Below are 17759 nucleotides of genomic sequence, written 5' to 3' on the forward strand. Positions count from 1 at the left end.
TGAACGCTCTCTCAACAATAATTTATTCCTAGAAATGCAACTCTCAAATTTAGAGACTGTAGTAAAGTCAGACTATATGAAGAATGAGCTATATTTGGTGTCTTTGCATTCCTTTTCCGAATGCCATAAATAAGGGTTTGTTGAACTTAGGAGAGGGGCTAGTACATGAGTAGCTGCTCCTTGAAACAGCTTATAAATAAGGAATTATCACAGAAACGGAAAGTAGATGGTTCGGGACTTTTGATTTTTACATCTTGCTCTTCATGTAGTTAAGGGCGGAACCGTTCTTGAACCAGTTGATCTGGAGGTCGTTGAAAGTGTGGTTCAATGGGAAAGAGTCAGAGCTGCCGTCGGCGTGGGTGGCGGTGCAAGTGACCTATGATGATGTTTAGTTTGAGCATAAAGATGCAAGATGAACCTGGCTAAAAGGAGCGAGCTCGGTGATGCCGGTGAGGGTGATCTTGTCATCGGGTCGGATCTTGTCGTAATCAGCGGGATCAGCGAAGGTAAGTGGGAGCATACCCTGCTTCTTGAGGTTAGTCTCGTGGATTCGAGCGAAGGATTTGACGATGATAGCTCGGCCACCAAGATGTCTATAAAATTCATAATTTCAAATCAAATAAAATGCAATTTTTATTACCGGGGCTCAAGAGCGGCGTGTTCTCGGGAAGAGCCTTCACCATAGTTATCGTCACCGACGACAACCCATGGGACGCCAGCGGCTTTGTACTGTCGGGCAATGTCTGGGACACCACCTCGTTCGCCAGTAGTCCAGTTGCAGACGTTGTTCATCTCTTCGTTCTCAGAGTTGAGACCAGTGATGAGGAAGTTGTTGGAGATGTTGTCGAGGTGACCTCGGAACTTGAGCCATGGACCGGCAGCGGAGATGTGGTCAGTGGTGCACTTGCCCTTGACCTTGATGAGGACCTGAGCGTTCTCGAGGTTCTTTCCGTCCCAAGCGTTGAAGGGGGCGAGGAGCTGGAGTCGCTGGGAATTCTCATCGACGATGACTTCACCGGCACCTTCTGCTGGTGGATGAGTGTAGTAGTTCTTGCCAGCTTCCCATCCTTTGCCGGGGAGTTCGTCACCGTATGGGGTCTCAAGCTAGACAAAAAGTAAGAATAATCGAAGTAATATGATTGCAAACCTTGAACTTGGATCCATCGGGAGCAGTGAGCTCATCGACTTCGGGGTCGAAGTCGAGGGTTCCGGTGATAGCGTAAACAGTAGCGAGTTCAGGAGAGGCAACGAAACCGTGGGTCATTGGGTTGGAGTCGTTTCGTCCAGTGAAGTTTCGGTTGAAGGAGGTGACGATGGAGTTCTTCTCGCCCTTCTCAGTGTCCTTTCGGTTCCACTGACCAATGCATGGACCGCAAGAGTTGGACATAACGACACCACCGACCTTCTCGAAGATTTCAGTGTAGCCATCCCGTTCAATGGTAGCTCGGACCTAAAATTGAGGCTTGAGGCGTGCTTAGAATTCGATATTCACCTGTTCGGAACCGGGAGAGATGGAGAAGCCAGCCTTGCAAGTCATGCCTCGGTCAGCAATCTGCTTAGCGAGGGAAGCGGCTCGGCCCATATCTTCGTAGGAGGAGTTGGTGCAAGAACCAATCAAACCGTACTTGACCTCAACGGGCCAGTCGTTCTTTCGGGCGGTATTACCGACCTCGGAAGCGAGATGGTAAAGATCAGGGGTGAATGGACCGTTGATACCGGGTCGGAGCTCATCGAGGTTGATGTGGATGTGCTGGTCGTATTCAGCGCCGGCATCAGCAGAGAGGAGACCCTGGTTGGCATCAGCGAGGTCACCAATGGCGGATCGGCCGGTGGAGTCGAGGTACTTTCGCATTCGGTGGTTGTATGGGAACATGGAAGTAGTGGCACCGATTTCAGCACCCATGTTGCAGATAGTAGCCATACCAGTGCTAGAAACAGTGATAATAATGTGGTTTAGATTTTCAGAGGTTACCAAGACATAGACTCGACACCGGGGCCGAAGTATTCGACGATGGCACCAGTACCACCCTTGACGGTGAGGATGTCAGCGACCTTGAGGATGACGTCCTTGGGAGAGGTCCAGCCGGAAAGCTTGCCAGTCAATTCAACACCGATGACCTTGGGGCACTTGAGTTCCCATGGGATACCAGCCATGACATCGACGGCATCAGCGCCACCAACGCCGACACAGCAGCCACCGAGACCACCACCGTTGGGAGTGTGAGAGTCAGTACCGATAAGCATGACACCGGGGAAGGCGTAGTTTTCGAGGACGATCTGGTGAATGATACCAGAGCCAGCTTCCCAGAAGCCGACACCGTACTTTTTACCAGCAGAGCCGAGGAAATCGTAGACTTCTCGGTTAAGGGTGTTGGCAACCTTAAGATCGGCAACGGAACCGTTCTCGGCGGCGATCAAGTGATCGGCATGGATGGTAGAGGGAACGGCGACTCGGGGCATGCCGGAGGAGATGAACTGGAGCATGGCCATCTGGGCGGTGGCGTCCTGCATGGCAACTCGGTCGGGTCGGAGGTTCAGGTAAGATTCACCTCGTCGGATGTCGGCCTCGGCGGCGTTGTCCAAGTGACCGTAGACGACCTGAAATAAATTAGGGCAACGCTCATGATTGAATAGCTTACCTTCTCGGAAAGAGTAAGAGGTCGGTTAAGTCGGCCCTTGACAATATCGATATTCTTGGCGAGACCCTCGTAGTTGACTGGGGCATCGTCGAATCGTGACATTGGCACGCTCGAAGCAGCCTTGCTGCATTTCTTTGCAGCCAAGCGGGCCCTCAACATTCCGTTTCTAAACCCTTTTATTGTCATATTGTGCCGTTGTCAATAAATAACAGTCAGACTCTGACTGTCAGAGCTACTTATAATTGATGTTTAATTATCAATTCTTCTGCAACATGCTTTTCTCTGATTCTCGTTGAAATGAGAAACGAGGGAAAAAACGATGAAATGATAACTAGCACTGCGATTACGGGGGTTCGCAACGGATTTTTTAGCAACTCGAAAATAAATGCTTCCGGCTAAACAGTCTGGGAAATAAGGGAGCTACGAAGATAACATCAGATAAAAGCAAGATTCAGCGATGAGGAGTTGTTATAAATAGAAGTAAGTCTTAACTGAAGAAATTTGATTTCTGATCTAATAGAAAGCATTATGGTTTGAAAAGGTCAATGGGATCTAGAAAAATAAAGGGGATGATGGAACTAGGTCAATGGAGGGATGAAATAATTTCGTAAATGATTTTAAGTGATTCTTCTTGGATGCTAGTTGTCCCAGATTCCGCGGATCTTGGTAGAGTAGCGTTCGCCCTGAATTTCGTTGAATTAGAATCTCTCTTGTTGATTTGCCCAGAGAAAAGAGGGCAAGCTTTACGCCGCAGAGGCAAAGTGACTCATTCAGAAAACTAAGATAATGAGTTACATAACGCAGTTCTCAATTAAAGTCGTAGTCTAATTAATTCCTTCTTATAAGAAAGCGCCAATTTCAAGATTAGTAATGCGTCTCGACATGAACGGCTACTTATCCGATAATCGAATTACTTACGGCTTCTCGGATGCGTTCGTCCTGCTTCTTTCGTTCCTCAGAAGTCATTTCTCCTGTAAAAAGAGACGACTGCTCGTTTCCAAAAACAGATCGGATGTCGGCAGGACTAGAAGTTGTTTTGCTGCCGAATCCAGGAGGCGGAAGCGTAGAAGATCGGTTCGTTAGACTTTCAAAAGCAGAAACGGGTGGACTGTTTGACTGAAGGAAGCCAGTATTTTGAGCTGGTTGAGATTCTCTGAAGCTCTGGCTCTGTCCAAAGATGTCTGTTCGGAACGGAGCTCTGTTTTCCGTTGGCCATGGTCGTTCATGGTAATCGTCTGGTCGGTAGTTTTCCGGGCGATATCGAAGTTCTCCATATCTCGGTTGATAAGGATCGTAGGAATTGAAGGGCTGCTGGTAAAATGATGTACCAGGTCGTGGATTTCGTCCGGGCGCTGGATCGAAGACTCTTGGACGAGTTGCGCTGATGTTTTCTTGACGTTGAATTTCCCGCTCAACATTTTGTCCAATCGTATTCAAACCAAAGGGATCAAATGATTCTTTTTCATCATCGCTAAAAACATGTTTATATTCTAGAAACGTGTTTGCAAAACAATACCTGTCAGGTTTTGGTGGTGTTTCACTGCGCTTGAGCTGCGGTAAGGATACTGTACTCTCGAGTTTGACGCTGCGGATGTGATCTCGAGTGAGAAAAGCTTTCGTCGGTGGAAGAAGCGCTCCTTCGTGGCCAGAAGAAGAATCAGTCGAATCAGATATGGGGATGTCCTCAACAGGCGCAGCTTTTGTTGGTTTGGCCTTTGCCCTTGGGGTCGGCTGGACACTCGATGCAGACGAAGACAGGGAGCTGGATCGGCTCGTCTTTTTACGCTTGTCCCGCGGGGTCTTAACACGTTTGCGCACTTGAGTCTTTTTCGGCGTTTTCGGCGCCATTTCCTTCTCCAACTGTTGGGCTCTCTTCGACAGGTCTTTGAAGTCGGACTCGTATTTGGATTGATCTGAAATTGTCGTGCTCTCGTCGGCCCACTCCGGAAGGCTTTCTTCTGGCTCCTCTTCTTCATGAGTTTCGGCGGGGATTTCTTCGACGCTGGAATAACGAGCAGGCCTTGATGATGGCGGATCATTTTCCTTTTTCGGTTTTTTCTTCTCGAGTAGTTCTTCCTCCCTCTTTGCTTCTTTCGCAGCAAGCGCTTCACCTTCTTTTAACATCCTCTGGATTTCATCGTTCGATACAGGTTTGAATTGGCTTGTATCGAGCAATTTATTGATAGAGGGATAGTTGTGATTTTGGATAGGTGCCACCTTTGCCTCAGGTCGCTTGCGTTTGAGGTGACTATACATTTTGCGCATAAGGGGGTCAATCACACTTGCTGGAATAGTGGCCACTTTTCCGAACTTTTCGAAGTAGTCGTGTGTCACACAGTTAGCTTCGATGTATCCCATGATAATGATTCCAAACAAGAGAAGCCACATCATAGCGACGATGATTTTTCGACAACTAGCTTCCCAAGGTGGGCGGGGAATGCTGGCACGACAGGCTTGAATGTGATCTTTTGGCACTCTGGACTGAAGCATAAACACAAACTTGCCGCCAAACTCCGTCGTTATGTCCATTATCGCTTGCGTTTCTAGCATCGAGAAATCAGGTCGGTATTTTAGCTTTATTTCCTTATACGCAGGCTCTTTATCTCCGACGGGCATGTGTCCATCAGAAAGTTTTCCCGTCACTTTCGAGCAATCCTGAACTTCCCAACCATCTGACGCGCAGTATTCACCATTAATGCGAACTTGAACGATATTCGAAGGGATAACGGAAAAATTTTCCAAGATCAATGTCGTCTTTGAGCCCTTTTTAAACGGTAACTCGCCCGGCTTTGTAAAGTAGCAGTCCTTTAGATCATCGTCTCTGAAGAGCATCGTGAAGTAGCTATTTCCATCTTTTAGCTTTATCTCCTCTTTGACTCCCTTTCCCATCAGTCGAATAGGTTCGAGTACAGTCAGATTATTACGCAGCAGTAAGACTGCTTCGTGCATTCCAACTCTATTGGGAATAAAAGTCAGCACAATCGTCTCTTCCGACTGCGGAGGAATGACTGGACGAGGGAGCTGATACTCGCCATTTTTGGTCGAAACATTCTTCCTAACTATTGCAAAATCAGGTGAATAGTTGAAATCATTCTTTGGATGGAGGTAAGGATAATCATCTTTGAGAGCTTTCTCAATACGGTAATTTTGCTGAATGTCACCGAGGAGCACTGGTTGGAACATTATGTAATCATCGGATGGATTTTTTATTTTGATGACGCGTTGAGCTTGTAATCTGTGTGGAATCGTTACTGCAGTTTGAGCAAAAACTATCGGATGCTGTAGGAATGTCTCCTTCGTTACTACTTGCGCTAATCGAGGCCAGGTGAAATCTGGTTTGAAGTCAAAGTCGTAAAGCACATTTTCTTGAGTCATTATAGTCAGAGATGTTCTCGTTTCTGATTCTTGTTTTTTGAAGTGGGCTCTGAAGCGATCATAGAGCTCTGCATCGTTCTTTGCCGATTGATGGGGTCTATCCAAAGAAGAAAGCCACGCTTTGCCGCATTTATTATCTGGCCGCAGACTACCCATACACTCGCACTTTGCGAAGTATTCTCCTTTGCAGTACTGTCGGCCGTCGAACTCTAATTTGCCGACGGTGGTCTTTGTCATTGCATGGACAACTTTGTTATTTGGAATAAAACGAACGATGCCGATTTCATTGGGAATCACGCTACTGGGATGAAGATCTCGCTGGAAAGTAGAAAACATGGAAATTTCTGCCGAAACTTTCTTCCCGGGAAAACTCTGTGGAAGTTTGACTGGACTGTCCATGATTTTCATGCTTCCATCGTACCACTTTCCCTCAAAAGGTATTCTGATCACTTGGAAATGCGACACAATTGCCAGCGTTCCTTCTATACGCCGCTGCTCAGCAACTCCTAAACAGAACTCGAAAATAGAAGTCGACTTCTTTTTCAAAGTGAGGGGAAACTCGGACGGCATTTTCCGATGAGAGACATCGCGTCTGCCGAATTCGAGACTCGTCATCGGCCACATGTTATGCGTGATGCCGTAGTTTGGCAAGTTTTCAATTTGATAGCGTTCGAGTGCGATATCAATCGGATTCTTGTTTGAAAGCATTATGACCTGGCACTTTTGGTCTCCAGTTGCGGTCAAGCCAAACTCGATCTTTGAAGAGTTGCTGTTGATGGAAGGATCGGGAATCGAGACTTGATAGTTCACCAGACCGTAGTAAAATAATAGATCGTAATTAAATACACTAAAGCAATACTTTTAAATCGAAGATCAAGTTCAAACGAACCTGGCATTGGTGTGAATATTTATTTGGGTCTCGATCGTTCTATCCTCTGGACAATCAATTTGTTTGATCGTTTCATTCCATTTACAGTGAGCGAGCTCAATCTCAAAGAACTCACTTTCTTCACCAGACTTGAGAATCCGCGAGTCCTGTAAATACCGGATCTTGAAGGCATTCTCGCGATCGGGATCGTCCCTGTCGTAGTCGACATCGATTTTGCTGATGAAGATGGGCTCATCCATTGTGTTTTTGATGGTAATCTTGCGAACTTTTTCTTGCGTCTCGCGAATTTCAGAAAGCAGGAATTTCAACTGACTTTGCTCAAGTTCCAGCTCGCCTCGTAAGATCCGAGCTTGCCAAGGACTAAAAAGTGTCATCAACAGATAATTATTGCTTGTCTTACATTTCTAAGTCCCTATAAATCATATTCGGGCGCCAGTGAAGCCTGAGAAGGCCACTGAAAAACGATTTTCCTGTAGCAAAGGCCTCGTCGTACAAAAACGTAGCGTTGCCCAAGAGAGCTTCTTGGCCAGCGTCGGGGATTTTCATCGAGTTTTTCATATTGAGCTTTATAGATTTTTCTGAAAAAAAAATCAGGCAGATCATCAAAGAATTGATGACTTACGAACTACAGGAAGTTGTCGAATCCAGTCAAAAGTAACGGAATCGTTGATGCCTACGTTCCGAATAATAATCGGTTTCTTAACGGATTTCATCGATTCATGAACAATCCCAAAGTCCAGCATCCATTCTTTCGGATAAACCGCTGGAACATTTGAAACTTCTACATCGAACGGAAAAATCAGTTTTAACGGCGGCTTCTTTTCACAAGGCATCGTCCGATTTACCTGAATCATTTATAAAGACCCCGGCTGAGAGTCCTATTTCTTACTGTAAAACGGACGAAAGCTGACTGTAGCCCGGTATAATTTTTTTCAATAAATACTGCCGTCGCAATGTGCTTTTCTTCATTGGGGAAGACCGTCAGTTCTTTTTTCTTGACCCTAGCACCGGACTTGTTGAGAAGAATTTGTACTCGTGGTGAGCTCGAATAAAGCTCCGTGACTTGAAGGGGACATTCTTCTGGGTTGTAGAGCGAGAGTTTATAGCTTTGTCGCTCTCCAAGGGGAATTTTCGTGTTCAAAAAAGTTGGCAAACGGTACGGATTTGAAGTTGCTACGCCAAAAAGCTAAAAAAATAGGTAAGATATGAGAGAAGCGAGATAGACTTACAGGGTAGGGTAGGGTTAATTTTGAAGTTCCAGTGTTGATAAAAAGTGTTTGCTCGACGTTTCCGATCTTTCTCGGGAGGAAAATGACCTCAAAAGTCACTGCTTCATGGGGTTGAAGTTTTCGCTGCTTAGGGGGAACTATTGAAAAGTATTTGTTGGGTGAGTCTATCGAGCTGATGTCCACAACTTCGTCGTCGTGCATGTTGATGATGCGGACTTCTTTTTTGACTTCCAAGCCCAAGTGAGTGTTTCCAAAGTCCAGGAAGGGTGGATCAAAGCGAACCCACATCCCTATTATCCCAATATTTTCTGGTCGCAAAATCTACCTACCTTTGTAAGGAACTTTCTCGCTTTGTTTGATGTAGGGCATATTTTTAGGAATAGGAATGGCTCCTTGCTCCATAAACTGATTATTCGACACATAATGGCCAATGTTGGGGGAGATGATTCGTTGTTCGTGTGGGGGGTTGTCAAAAGCAACGTAACGCTGCTCTGGAGGGGGAGTGTTGGGGGTGAGGGGAAACTTGGAGTAGTGAACTTGTACTTCATCGTAGTTTTGTCCTAAAGAATCTGTTTGAATGTTTCTTTTCTGATTATTATATAAATTGTATTTATATATTTACATATAGCCTATTTGCCTATATTGTGGCCGTTTGCTAACGACAAAAGAAGTAATATCGATATCATTGCTGTATTTGCCATTTCTCATTGTTTTTCTAAACAAAATCGTTAAAAAATATTCAATTTCTTTAAATTTTAAATATAATTATTATCAAAGGTATTTTGGTTTAAACAGAATGAGATTTGTTTGTTTCGCACTTATTTAAAAAAGCTATATATTGAGGGATTGTTATCGATAAAGAATCAAAAAGCGGAATAATATCAGTCATTTCGGGAGCTGGGGAAGCGAGCTCGAGGGATTTTATTTGTCATTGAAACTTAAAAGAACGATATCATCAGTTTTATAAACAAAATTAGTTTTGGGAAGAAGCTTGGCATTGTTAATATAAATAAATAAAAACAGCATGAGCTACATCAACAGTGGTGTAACAGTAGTAAACAAAAATGAAAGAAACATAAGCGCAAGAAATAGATATAACAGACTCGGCAAATTTTACAGGCGCTATTGCTAGACCTTAAACTTTGAACAGAAGTGAGTCAGTAATTACATTTGAAATCAAGAAACATAAGCATAAACATAGTCTAAAATCGAGGTACATAGATATTGGATAGTAGTGGAACTAGTTGTTGATAAAAAGTAAGGGGAACATGCCAATTAGACAGCCGATGATGATCCCCATTGCTTGACCGGTCGCTTTTGAAAGGCGCGCCTAAAATTATTCATTCGACTCCAGTTTGATTGCTTTCTCTGTTACGTACTCTAGTGTGGTTCAGTTGAGCTTGGGAAAGGTCCGGAACAGGAAGGCCCATTCGCAACGCTAGAACTTCCACATAGCCGGCGAGACCGATTCCGCAGACGTCGGAAATTGTGTTTCCAAGGGCGGCGCAGGCCATCACTGACAGATGCATCGTAGCTCCAATTTGCGTTTCAATCAAGTCACCAGCCAGGATCATCAATAAATTATCGAAGAATCCAAAGCCGATGAATGGAACGAGATTGTGGAAGAAGACAATGCGACATCCTTTCTGAAATTTTCTTCGTTAACCTTTTTCTCATTTTTCTCTGCGTAAAAAATGTCTGTCTTGTTTATATGTTTTTGTAACTCACCCATGGTGGGACCTCTTTACGATTTTGAGGCTCAAGCAGAATTTTAAACTCGCTGTTACGCCTCTTGTCACGTAGTAATTTTTCCATTTTTTGGCGTTGTTCCAAGGGCAGCGCGCCAACGATAAGCTTCAAGTCTTCATCTGTGTAATTCTGAAAAATATCATTCACTAATTCATGAATTTAAAGATAAAAAGTACCTGTTTTATTTCGATTGTATCATGCTTGGATCTTCTGAAAATAGACCTCTGGCTGGCAAATCTAATCGGAATCGAGCAGGACAGCCGTTGCCGTATCATTCTAGGGCCGAAGGCGGTTTTAGTCAAATGAACGTTCAAAAATCGAAATCCTTCGTTTTCTCGGGAGGCAGTAAGTCTGGATCTATCGGACGTGTGCTCTGCTGTAGCGTCTTTATCCTGTTTTGTCTTGGATGAGCTTTGAAAAAATGGGCTAATTCCACGTGCTATTTTGGGCTCCAAAACAAACCACAATATGGCTTTAGCACCTCGATAAGCTTCTATCACATAATATACTTTGTCATTGAATAGATTTTTCCCTTTTTAAAACTCATTCCTTTCTTTTTGATACTCTTTCGAGGTTGGGTTCTTCCTTTTTTCCTCAAATTCAGAGTCTTCTTTTTTCACTGATATTTTCGCGGCTTCGTAAAGTTTTGACTTGTTTATCAATTTTCTTATCGACTTCTTGAGATTGACCAGCTCTTCACTGTCAGTTTCTCGTTTTTCTCTAAAGGGGATGTATTTTTAAGGCCTATTCTTGCTCTGATTGATGAATTTTATTGATCGCGTCGGCGAATCGTCTCGTTCGAACGAAATCACTTTACGAGCATTATTTTTGTTTTGGAGCTAATAAAACGTAACAACATCCCTTTTCCTATTTCTCAGCTCTAATCGCGGGCTAATAAAGTGTACAGATTCGAATCGTGGCTTTGATGAGGGCACTTGTCCCAATTCGGGCTCGAGCTTCTTCATCATTGTGTCCCAGTTGTCGAGTTGGTCCATTAAAATTTCATATTTTCTGTTTGAATCCGGAATATCGGCTTTTGTCAGGACCAGGTTGAACGGTTTTGATGGTATGTGCTAAATGAATTCATCAATATTTGTACAGTCGTTGCACAGGCCTCGTCGCTACCTCGTTGTAAAGCTCAAGTTCGGAAATGAGCTGCACAATCGTTTCAAACGCGCTTCGAAAAGGCCCTCCCGAATCCAATTGGAAGCCGTTGATATCAACCACCATCAAGTGACAGGCATTTCTCTCGATCATATGCAAAAACTGATGACCATAGCCGCGGCCGATATGAGCTCCATCGATTAGTCCGGGCAAATCAGCAAGTTCGATCCGTCTCCCATCCTCAAACTTGAAAAAAGGAAAGATAATTCAACCTGATAATTTGAAATCTGAAAAATTACCTTTATAACGCCTATATTAGGCCTAATTGTAGTAAAGGGCGCTGCTGAAATCTGCGGATTCGCTTTCGAAAGCGCTTTTAGAAGCGTGCTTTTGCCCGCGTTGGGAAAGCCGATGAAGCCGACGTCTGCGATTCGCTTCAGCTCGATAAAAGCTTTGAAACACTCGCCTCGCTGTCCAGTAATCCACGACTTTGCCCTCTCTTTTTCAGCTTCGGAATTCCATTTTCTATCTTGCCAGCGCTTTCCAGTTAGGCCTTTTCCACCAACCCCTCCTTTTGCGATAATAACTGGATTTTCATCACCAGAAAAAGGTTCTCATTTATGTCCCCAATTCAATCAAACAATATAAAATGCTAGAACCTTGTCATAGAGAAATCACTTCACCAGTATCCACATTTCTGAAAACGTTCTCTTATTTCGCTAATCGATTAATTGGCTCAGAAGATTAAATGGATCACGCGAAGGGATTAAAATGAGCACCTGATCTCTGTGTCGATTGGAACAGTAATCGTCAAGTTCTGCGCATGTTTTCCAAAGCGAATGTTTCCTGGACAAGCGGATCCATTCGCTGCTCTGACGATTGGCACTTCTGGAGTCACCTCAAGCTCGTCTACTCTGTATTCCGATTCCGACAGCTCGACGAAAGCGTCGTCTGTAGTTCGCTCAAGACTTCTTTGATTTTTGATCAGATCGTTGAACATTTTCATAGTCATCTCTTTGTAAGGCTGAATAATTATATCGCCCCCGAGGCCTCCAACACCACCTAAAACAACAATTTATTAAGTTTCGCGAAGTTTCAAACTAAAATTCTCGTCATTTCAAATAGACATTTATTTTGACTTGAAAATCCGACTTGTTGAATCATCACCTTTGCCACCCACAGCTCCTCGCCCGCCATGTCCAGCCTGGAAGATAAGAGGCACGCGATCAACAAATGACATGGAACGACGCCTTCCCAATATTTCAATATTCTCGTCGTAGATGTCAGATTCCAGAAGCTTTTCGCTCTCCTTTTGTTCCTTCCATTTCGGCTTAGACACAGTTAGATGTGGGCTTCTTCTTCTTCTTTGACCGCTCAAGTGATTAGTGTGGCTTAGGCAGCGCCAAATTCGACAGCTAAGGCCCGATTTCAACATTCTAGTGATTCAGAAGTCGTCAGTTGTGGAAATAAGCTAGATTCATTTTTGAAGACATTTTTGTAGCGCAACTCTAGTGGCATCTTTTGCCGCGAGTTGTGGCGATTCTCCAACAGAATACGCCAGAAATTTCTTCTCATCATCGAAAACGGCCACGACGTAAGTAGGAAGAGCGGAGTTCTCGCCAATTACTTTCACCAGTCGAGGCTCAATAAATCCTACAACTCAACTTATTCTCTGCAAAATTTTCGCAAACATTACCGATATGTTTTTCATAATAAGTTTCTGGTGGTTCCCATGCTTCGGGAATAAGAGTTACTAAGTTGTGGCTCGTTAAATATGGCGGGAGAAGGAGATTTTCGATGACGGATTCGTTCTTGAGGTTCGATAGGAATGAGCCTTGATGCGGGTTCGATAAATTAACGCAATGAGATTTGACCGAGCGTTTCCATTATTATCTCAAGAATCAAACAATTTTAATTATCAAAACATGTGTTTTATCATCAGAAATCAGAGAATAATTAATAATACTTATGTAAACCCCTTCCGAAATACTCTGGCTCATAATTAGGAACAAGATTATGAAAGCCAACAGATCTAGCCGCATTATCTAAAGCTTCCAAGCTCGCCAAGCCCTGGCATATCTTCGCTGATGCATCGTTTATGCAGACCTTCTTAAACGTCAAAGTGGATAATTGAAGCAATTTTGTAAAATACAAACCTGATCGACTATCTTTTTAAGCACGGCAATTATATATTCCTGATTAAAATCAGCATTCACAAGCTGGCTGAATTCGTACTGGTCCATTTCACATTGAATTCGATGGCAAAATGCAGTAATCTCTTGCTCAAGGTCCCAGTCGTTGTACTCCCATCTCTTCAGCTCATCCTTTTCAAGCAGCGTCTTTCTCAACTGATATTCTGCATGTGCTTTATTCGTACGTTGTCTTTTCCAGCCCCATTTTCTATTCAATGCTAGATCAATCAAAATTAACTGTGACTTACGGATGATCCTCGATTCTCACAGTATTACTCATTTTGCTCTCATCATTTTTGTAGTAAAGATTGGGCCTGTATCTCCTCGTTGATCTGGCCAAGTTCGCGAGCATCACTCTCAAAACTTTTCTAAACAAATTTGCATTAAAACCACGCTGCACTTAATCTTTTCCGGTAAACAGGCCCGAGTCATGAATACTATGTTTGAACAGTTTCTCGATACCAGTGATTTCAAAGTCAGAATCCAAATGCTCGAACGCGAACGGGTCAGGATCCGACTTTTTCGTCTTCTTGGCTGCTCGTTCCGCAAGCATTTTCTTTCGCAATTCATAGTCGATCTTTGGGCAGGTTTTTTTTTTCTTTTATACTATAGGATGATAAGACTGAATATAAAAACGACGTAAAACGAAGGTAAAAATGAACGAAACCGCGTCTTTGTGGGTTGCCAGGACTCAATTTCCTTGACTGGAAAAGTTTCGCCCACATGCGATCGTTGGGCTTGAAGGACAATTTCATCGCCGTCTCGAGCTTTGCTTAAGCCGAGTGGAACTGGCTTTCCATTCACACAGAGGACCACACTCGTCGTCTCCAGTGCCTTCCCGGATACTCCAACTTTGCCTGAAAGCACAAAAGTGAAGAAGTTTCATATCTATGATGACGACTTTCCACAAGTGAAAGCTGGAATTTCTTATGTAAAGGGCGTTATTGACTCTTACGTAAAGAATTCTTCACATACCGATTATTCTCGGAGCCTGAAGTGCTGGAGGAAGCTGGTTAACATTTTTCGCTATGACGATGTAATTGAAAGACTCCACTACCATCGTCCTTTGATTCCCATCGTCCTGTCCCTTTGTAAATGCCCAGTGAGGCCTTTCATATCTCACTGGGAATGAGCAACGGGGGAAGAAATCTAATTCTGGCTTTTCAAGCCGCCTAGAGTTTGCCATCGGACCTTCTGCTTTTCGGAACAACCCACAGGGAGCATTATGACCACATGGTGCAACGACAAAGGAGTTTTTCATGTTGTCGATCAAATGCGATCGCGCTTCTTGAACAATTTCGTGTCCAGCGATACTCCCAGATTCGATAATTACCAGCACTCCGCCTTCGTAATGCACCTTATTCCACATCTTATCGATAGCAGACACTCTTGATTTTCTATCAGGAAGGTCCCCAAGCGTTTGTGCACACATGACTGATAAAATGATAAGAACGCCATGTCATGAAAGAGTGACGTACCTATATTGTACTGTTCTTTTGAGCCAGCAATTCCATCTGGAAGGCTCTTTTTGAAGCGAATTCCGGGCGTATCCCGATCCGGATGGCCTCCTGTGACCACATATCTAGCCATTCGTAATTGATCAAGTGATTTATCTACGCCCGTATATTCCTCCAGCGAGTCTTTGAAGAGCTCATTTGCTGCCCAAAGAGACGGGCCTGCGCCACAACCGAAATCAAGCATAGTCCTAGGTACCATCCCGCAATTCTTCAATTCATTCAAGATCTTATACGTGGCTGCGTACGACTTCATCATGCCAGTCTTCGCCCAGACTTTTGAAATAACAATGTCGTATATAATTGCTTTGTGAGTTTCCTCTAGCTCTCGCATTTCGTTGAAGACCTTTTACTATGCTCGGCAAGAGCATTTACTTTACTTGATTCTGATATTTCTTCTAGTTGCTCTGCTGGGCCAACAACCGCTTTTAACGATGAGTCTTGAAGAATACTATCAATATTTTTCCTCCTCTATTAAAAAATAATTAGCTGTCTATCTTCATTGTATTCGAGCAGACCTTTGGTCCAATTTGAGTCGCAAGGAAAGCCTCATTATATTTTTTCTCCGCTTGATCCTCGTTCAGCGGTGCTCTAGCAATACGCCTATGTTTCCAGTATTGCTCAAACTTTCTAGCTGCGGAGCGGAAATTTTCTTTCTGCATTTTGTTCATAAATTGGAAACCGACAAGATCATTCATCATCGCGTCAACTTTAAGAGGGAGGGCTATGTAGTCATTTTTATTCGCAGGTCTGTTGATGCCAGACCATTTATAAGGCGACCAATTCTCAGGCATATCAACAAGCTTATATCTTGGCGATCTATCGTCATATCTACTCGTCTCGCAAAGAAGAGGCTCTGGTTTCCAACCGAATTTCTCAAAGTCCTCATGTTTTTCCTTCCAGCCACTTTTTTCCTTAGCTCCAGCTTTTTCAGCTACTCGACGCACATAATTTCTCAAGGGCTTCCATTTACGAGACAACATTGCTGATCACCGTAAATTATTTAAAAAATGCTTTTTATAAAAAGAAAATTTATTTGAATTTTTTTTGTATAGCTTGAAGATTGGAGAAAAAGAGTACTTGAAAATTTAGAATGCTTCGAATTATACACACAAGAAGATGCAGTAGTAGAGGTAGCCCTGAAGGGAAGATAAGAGAAATAAGATAGAGAGGGAGTATATTTTGAAAATGTAAGAACTCAAAGGCTGCTTTTGCAAGCCCAGTGAAGGCATCGCGCATTTAATCATCGTCGTCATCGTCATCATCGTCGGGCACGAAGAGCTCGTATTCTTCAAGGAATTTCGCACCGCGAGCGCTAGAATCAAAGGCTTGATACAAGTAGAAAAACAATCAGTATTACCTAATGAAGGCTCCAGTTGAAATACCACAAATGAAAACTGCAGCGAATTTAGGAACAGCCCATTTCGTCACGTGAGGGATTTCGAGATAGGCGCCGGCAGAATCTGTAACTAGAGCTCTGCGCATGGCGTGCCTCGGACAGGCAAGCACCTGCCGCAACATTCTATAATTGAAAATCTTACTAGCTGAATAATTACATTCGAGTTTTTTTTCAAAGCTCAAGTGGCAGTAACTGTTTCGACATTGACTTTTTTCGCATCATTGGAGTCGGAATTCGGCTCCATGATCTTTCTCTTCTGTTTCTTGCGCCCGCCACGAGCTTTTTTGAAGCCTTCCTCTCTCATTTGAAGATATTTTTCATAATCTAAGCACACCCGTTTATTGCTCCTCAAACAAAAGGGCGACTTACTATCTGACTTTTCCAACTGTTTCTTGAGCACCTTCCAGTGATCTTCTTTCCACGAGCTTTCGACGACATCTTGTAAAACAAGCTCTAGCTCTTTATCTTTCGCGAAGTAAAGTTGCAAAGACTTTTCTTTTTCAATAAGCCAATAGGCGCCGAGTCTACAAAAATAGATCCGCTTAAAAAGGGTTGAAAGAGTAGACTGACCCAGTAGAGTTGGCAGCTGACGAGATTGGGACCGAGCCACCTTCGAGCTTCCACGTATGGTACTCTGCTAAGTCCCTTTTGGCGACCTTGGATTTTAAATAAGGCAAGAAGTCATAAATCAACACCTACCGTTCTGATACACGAGTCCTTGTTGTCTTCAAAACTGACAGTTGCGTATTGAAGATGATCCTGCGAAGCTACTAACGAATGACAAACTGTTTCTTCCTCATGTTCTTTGACATTGTCGGCTTTCCCGTTTTTCCAACTGCGAATAGTTCCGTCCCCGCCTGCAGAAAATAGAGCATTGCTTTCTTCGTCGACTTGGATTTTGGAAACGTACTCAGTGTGGCCGAGAAGATAGTGGTCGATTATGAAGGGGTGTTTTCTACTGGAGACTTTGATCTTCTCGTCTTATAAAAATAACAATTTTAAATCTTTATTCTATATTTGAATTGTCGATTACCTTGTTCAGCTGTATAAATAAATTTGTCGCTCACAAATGTGTCCATGATCAGCGAGATGTGTCCCAAAATAGGTTTCATCGTCTTCACATCCGTTCTTTCTTTAATTTCTTCATCGCTCATGTCTACCAAATATACATCTCCCGATTTATCCGCAATGTAGCTAATTATCATTAATTTACATCGCTAAAATAGCTTGATTCTACCATTTCTGATCGACAACGCATAATTTCGAAGGTCGCCTTGGAACATCGAAACGCTGAATAAGTTCCATTTTCAGAGGATCAACAATCGACACGGTTTTGTCATGCGAGACGAGGAAGGTTTCTTTATCTTCGATGACATCATTGACGAGACCTTCAAAGTCCTTCGAGATCGTTATTGCTTTTCTAAAAATGATGCTCTTTGGAAGAGTGTCTTTATGCAACTTTTATGATACTGTATCATTGATACGGAAAATATTTTATGTAAGAAGTCTGCTTTTGATAAAAGCCCTTTGAGGATGTCTGTACACTTACTGTTGAACATCAATTTTGACCACCTTTGAGCCCGACCAAACCACAACATTTCCATCTTTCAGCACCACAAGCCCTGGCGCCATTTTTCCTCTGAACTCTGATTCCTGCGTTAGAGTTGCT

General features: G+C 43.4%; 8 protein-coding genes across 8 annotated transcripts; all 8 read right to left on the reverse strand.

Moving 5' to 3' along the window:
* Positions 1–4: 4 nt before the first annotated feature.
* Positions 5–2843, reverse strand: LOC145702927 (aconitate hydratase, mitochondrial-like). The gene is made up of 7 exons (XM_081780222.1): positions 2640–2843; positions 1973–2598; positions 1493–1928; positions 1148–1450; positions 641–1104; positions 419–593; positions 5–376 (listed from the first exon to the last, which is right to left on the reverse strand). Exons 1-7 carry the CDS (start codon positions 2823–2825, stop codon positions 248–250), a joined length of 2319 nt encoding a protein of 772 aa, XP_081636348.1. The 5' UTR covers positions 2826–2843; the 3' UTR covers positions 5–247.
* Positions 2844–2904: 61 nt separating this feature from the next.
* LOC145702923 (transmembrane protein 131-like) lies at positions 2905–8854 on the reverse strand. The gene is made up of 10 exons (XM_081780217.1): positions 8770–8854; positions 8462–8692; positions 8133–8422; positions 7793–8089; positions 7526–7748; positions 7304–7481; positions 6904–7263; positions 4156–6861; positions 3558–4110; positions 2905–3322 (listed from the first exon to the last, which is right to left on the reverse strand). Exons 1-10 carry the CDS (start codon positions 8831–8833, stop codon positions 3278–3280), a joined length of 4947 nt encoding a protein of 1648 aa, XP_081636343.1. The 5' UTR covers positions 8834–8854; the 3' UTR covers positions 2905–3277.
* Positions 8855–8930: 76 nt separating this feature from the next.
* On the reverse strand, positions 8931–10273 carry LOC145702943 (transmembrane protein 65-like). The gene is made up of 4 exons (XM_081780241.1): positions 10058–10273; positions 9861–10010; positions 9512–9778; positions 8931–9462 (listed from the first exon to the last, which is right to left on the reverse strand). The coding sequence occupies exons 1-4, from the start codon at positions 10154–10156 to the stop codon at positions 9373–9375; spliced, it is 606 nt and encodes a 201-aa protein (XP_081636367.1). The 5' UTR covers positions 10157–10273; the 3' UTR covers positions 8931–9372.
* Positions 10191–11593, reverse strand: LOC145702009 (GTP-binding protein 10-like; the record flags this gene model as incomplete). The annotated part of the gene is made up of 4 exons (XM_081779220.1): positions 10191–10612; positions 10760–10954; positions 11007–11231; positions 11285–11593. Coding segments are annotated over 4 exons (924 nt in total), but the record flags the coding sequence as incomplete, so codon positions are not given.
* Positions 11594–11609: 16 nt separating this feature from the next.
* LOC145702951 (uncharacterized) lies at positions 11610–12417 on the reverse strand. The gene is made up of 3 exons (XM_081780250.1): positions 12153–12417; positions 11765–12047; positions 11610–11682 (listed from the first exon to the last, which is right to left on the reverse strand). The coding sequence occupies exons 1-3, from the start codon at positions 12223–12225 to the stop codon at positions 11649–11651; spliced, it is 390 nt and encodes a 129-aa protein (XP_081636376.1). The 5' UTR covers positions 12226–12417; the 3' UTR covers positions 11610–11648.
* Positions 12418–12941: 524 nt separating this feature from the next.
* Positions 12942–13730, reverse strand: LOC145702010 (uncharacterized). The gene is made up of 4 exons (XM_081779222.1): positions 13597–13730; positions 13426–13545; positions 13142–13385; positions 12942–13094 (listed from the first exon to the last, which is right to left on the reverse strand). The coding sequence occupies exons 1-4, from the start codon at positions 13728–13730 to the stop codon at positions 12942–12944; spliced, it is 651 nt and encodes a 216-aa protein (XP_081635348.1).
* LOC145703074 (ribosome assembly protein METTL17, mitochondrial-like) lies at positions 13573–15679 on the reverse strand. The gene is made up of 4 exons (XM_081780387.1): positions 15210–15679; positions 14656–15162; positions 14153–14611; positions 13573–14034 (listed from the first exon to the last, which is right to left on the reverse strand). The coding sequence occupies exons 2-4, from the start codon at positions 15023–15025 to the stop codon at positions 13784–13786; spliced, it is 1080 nt and encodes a 359-aa protein (XP_081636513.1). The 5' UTR covers positions 15026–15162; positions 15210–15679; the 3' UTR covers positions 13573–13783.
* Positions 15680–15702: 23 nt separating this feature from the next.
* LOC145703075 (uncharacterized) lies at positions 15703–17733 on the reverse strand. The gene is made up of 8 exons (XM_081780388.1): positions 17640–17733; positions 17328–17510; positions 17124–17284; positions 16790–17070; positions 16661–16746; positions 16460–16614; positions 16052–16414; positions 15703–16006 (listed from the first exon to the last, which is right to left on the reverse strand). The coding sequence occupies exons 1-7, from the start codon at positions 17720–17722 to the stop codon at positions 16269–16271; spliced, it is 1095 nt and encodes a 364-aa protein (XP_081636514.1). The 5' UTR covers positions 17723–17733; the 3' UTR covers positions 15703–16006; positions 16052–16268.
* Between the last annotated feature and the right edge of the window lie 26 nt (positions 17734–17759).

This window comes from Oikopleura dioica, chromosome PAR (assembly GCF_907165135.1).
Source record: "Oikopleura dioica chromosome PAR, OKI2018_I68_1.0, whole genome shotgun sequence".
NCBI classification, from domain to species: Eukaryota; Metazoa; Chordata; class Appendicularia; order Copelata; family Oikopleuridae; genus Oikopleura; species Oikopleura dioica.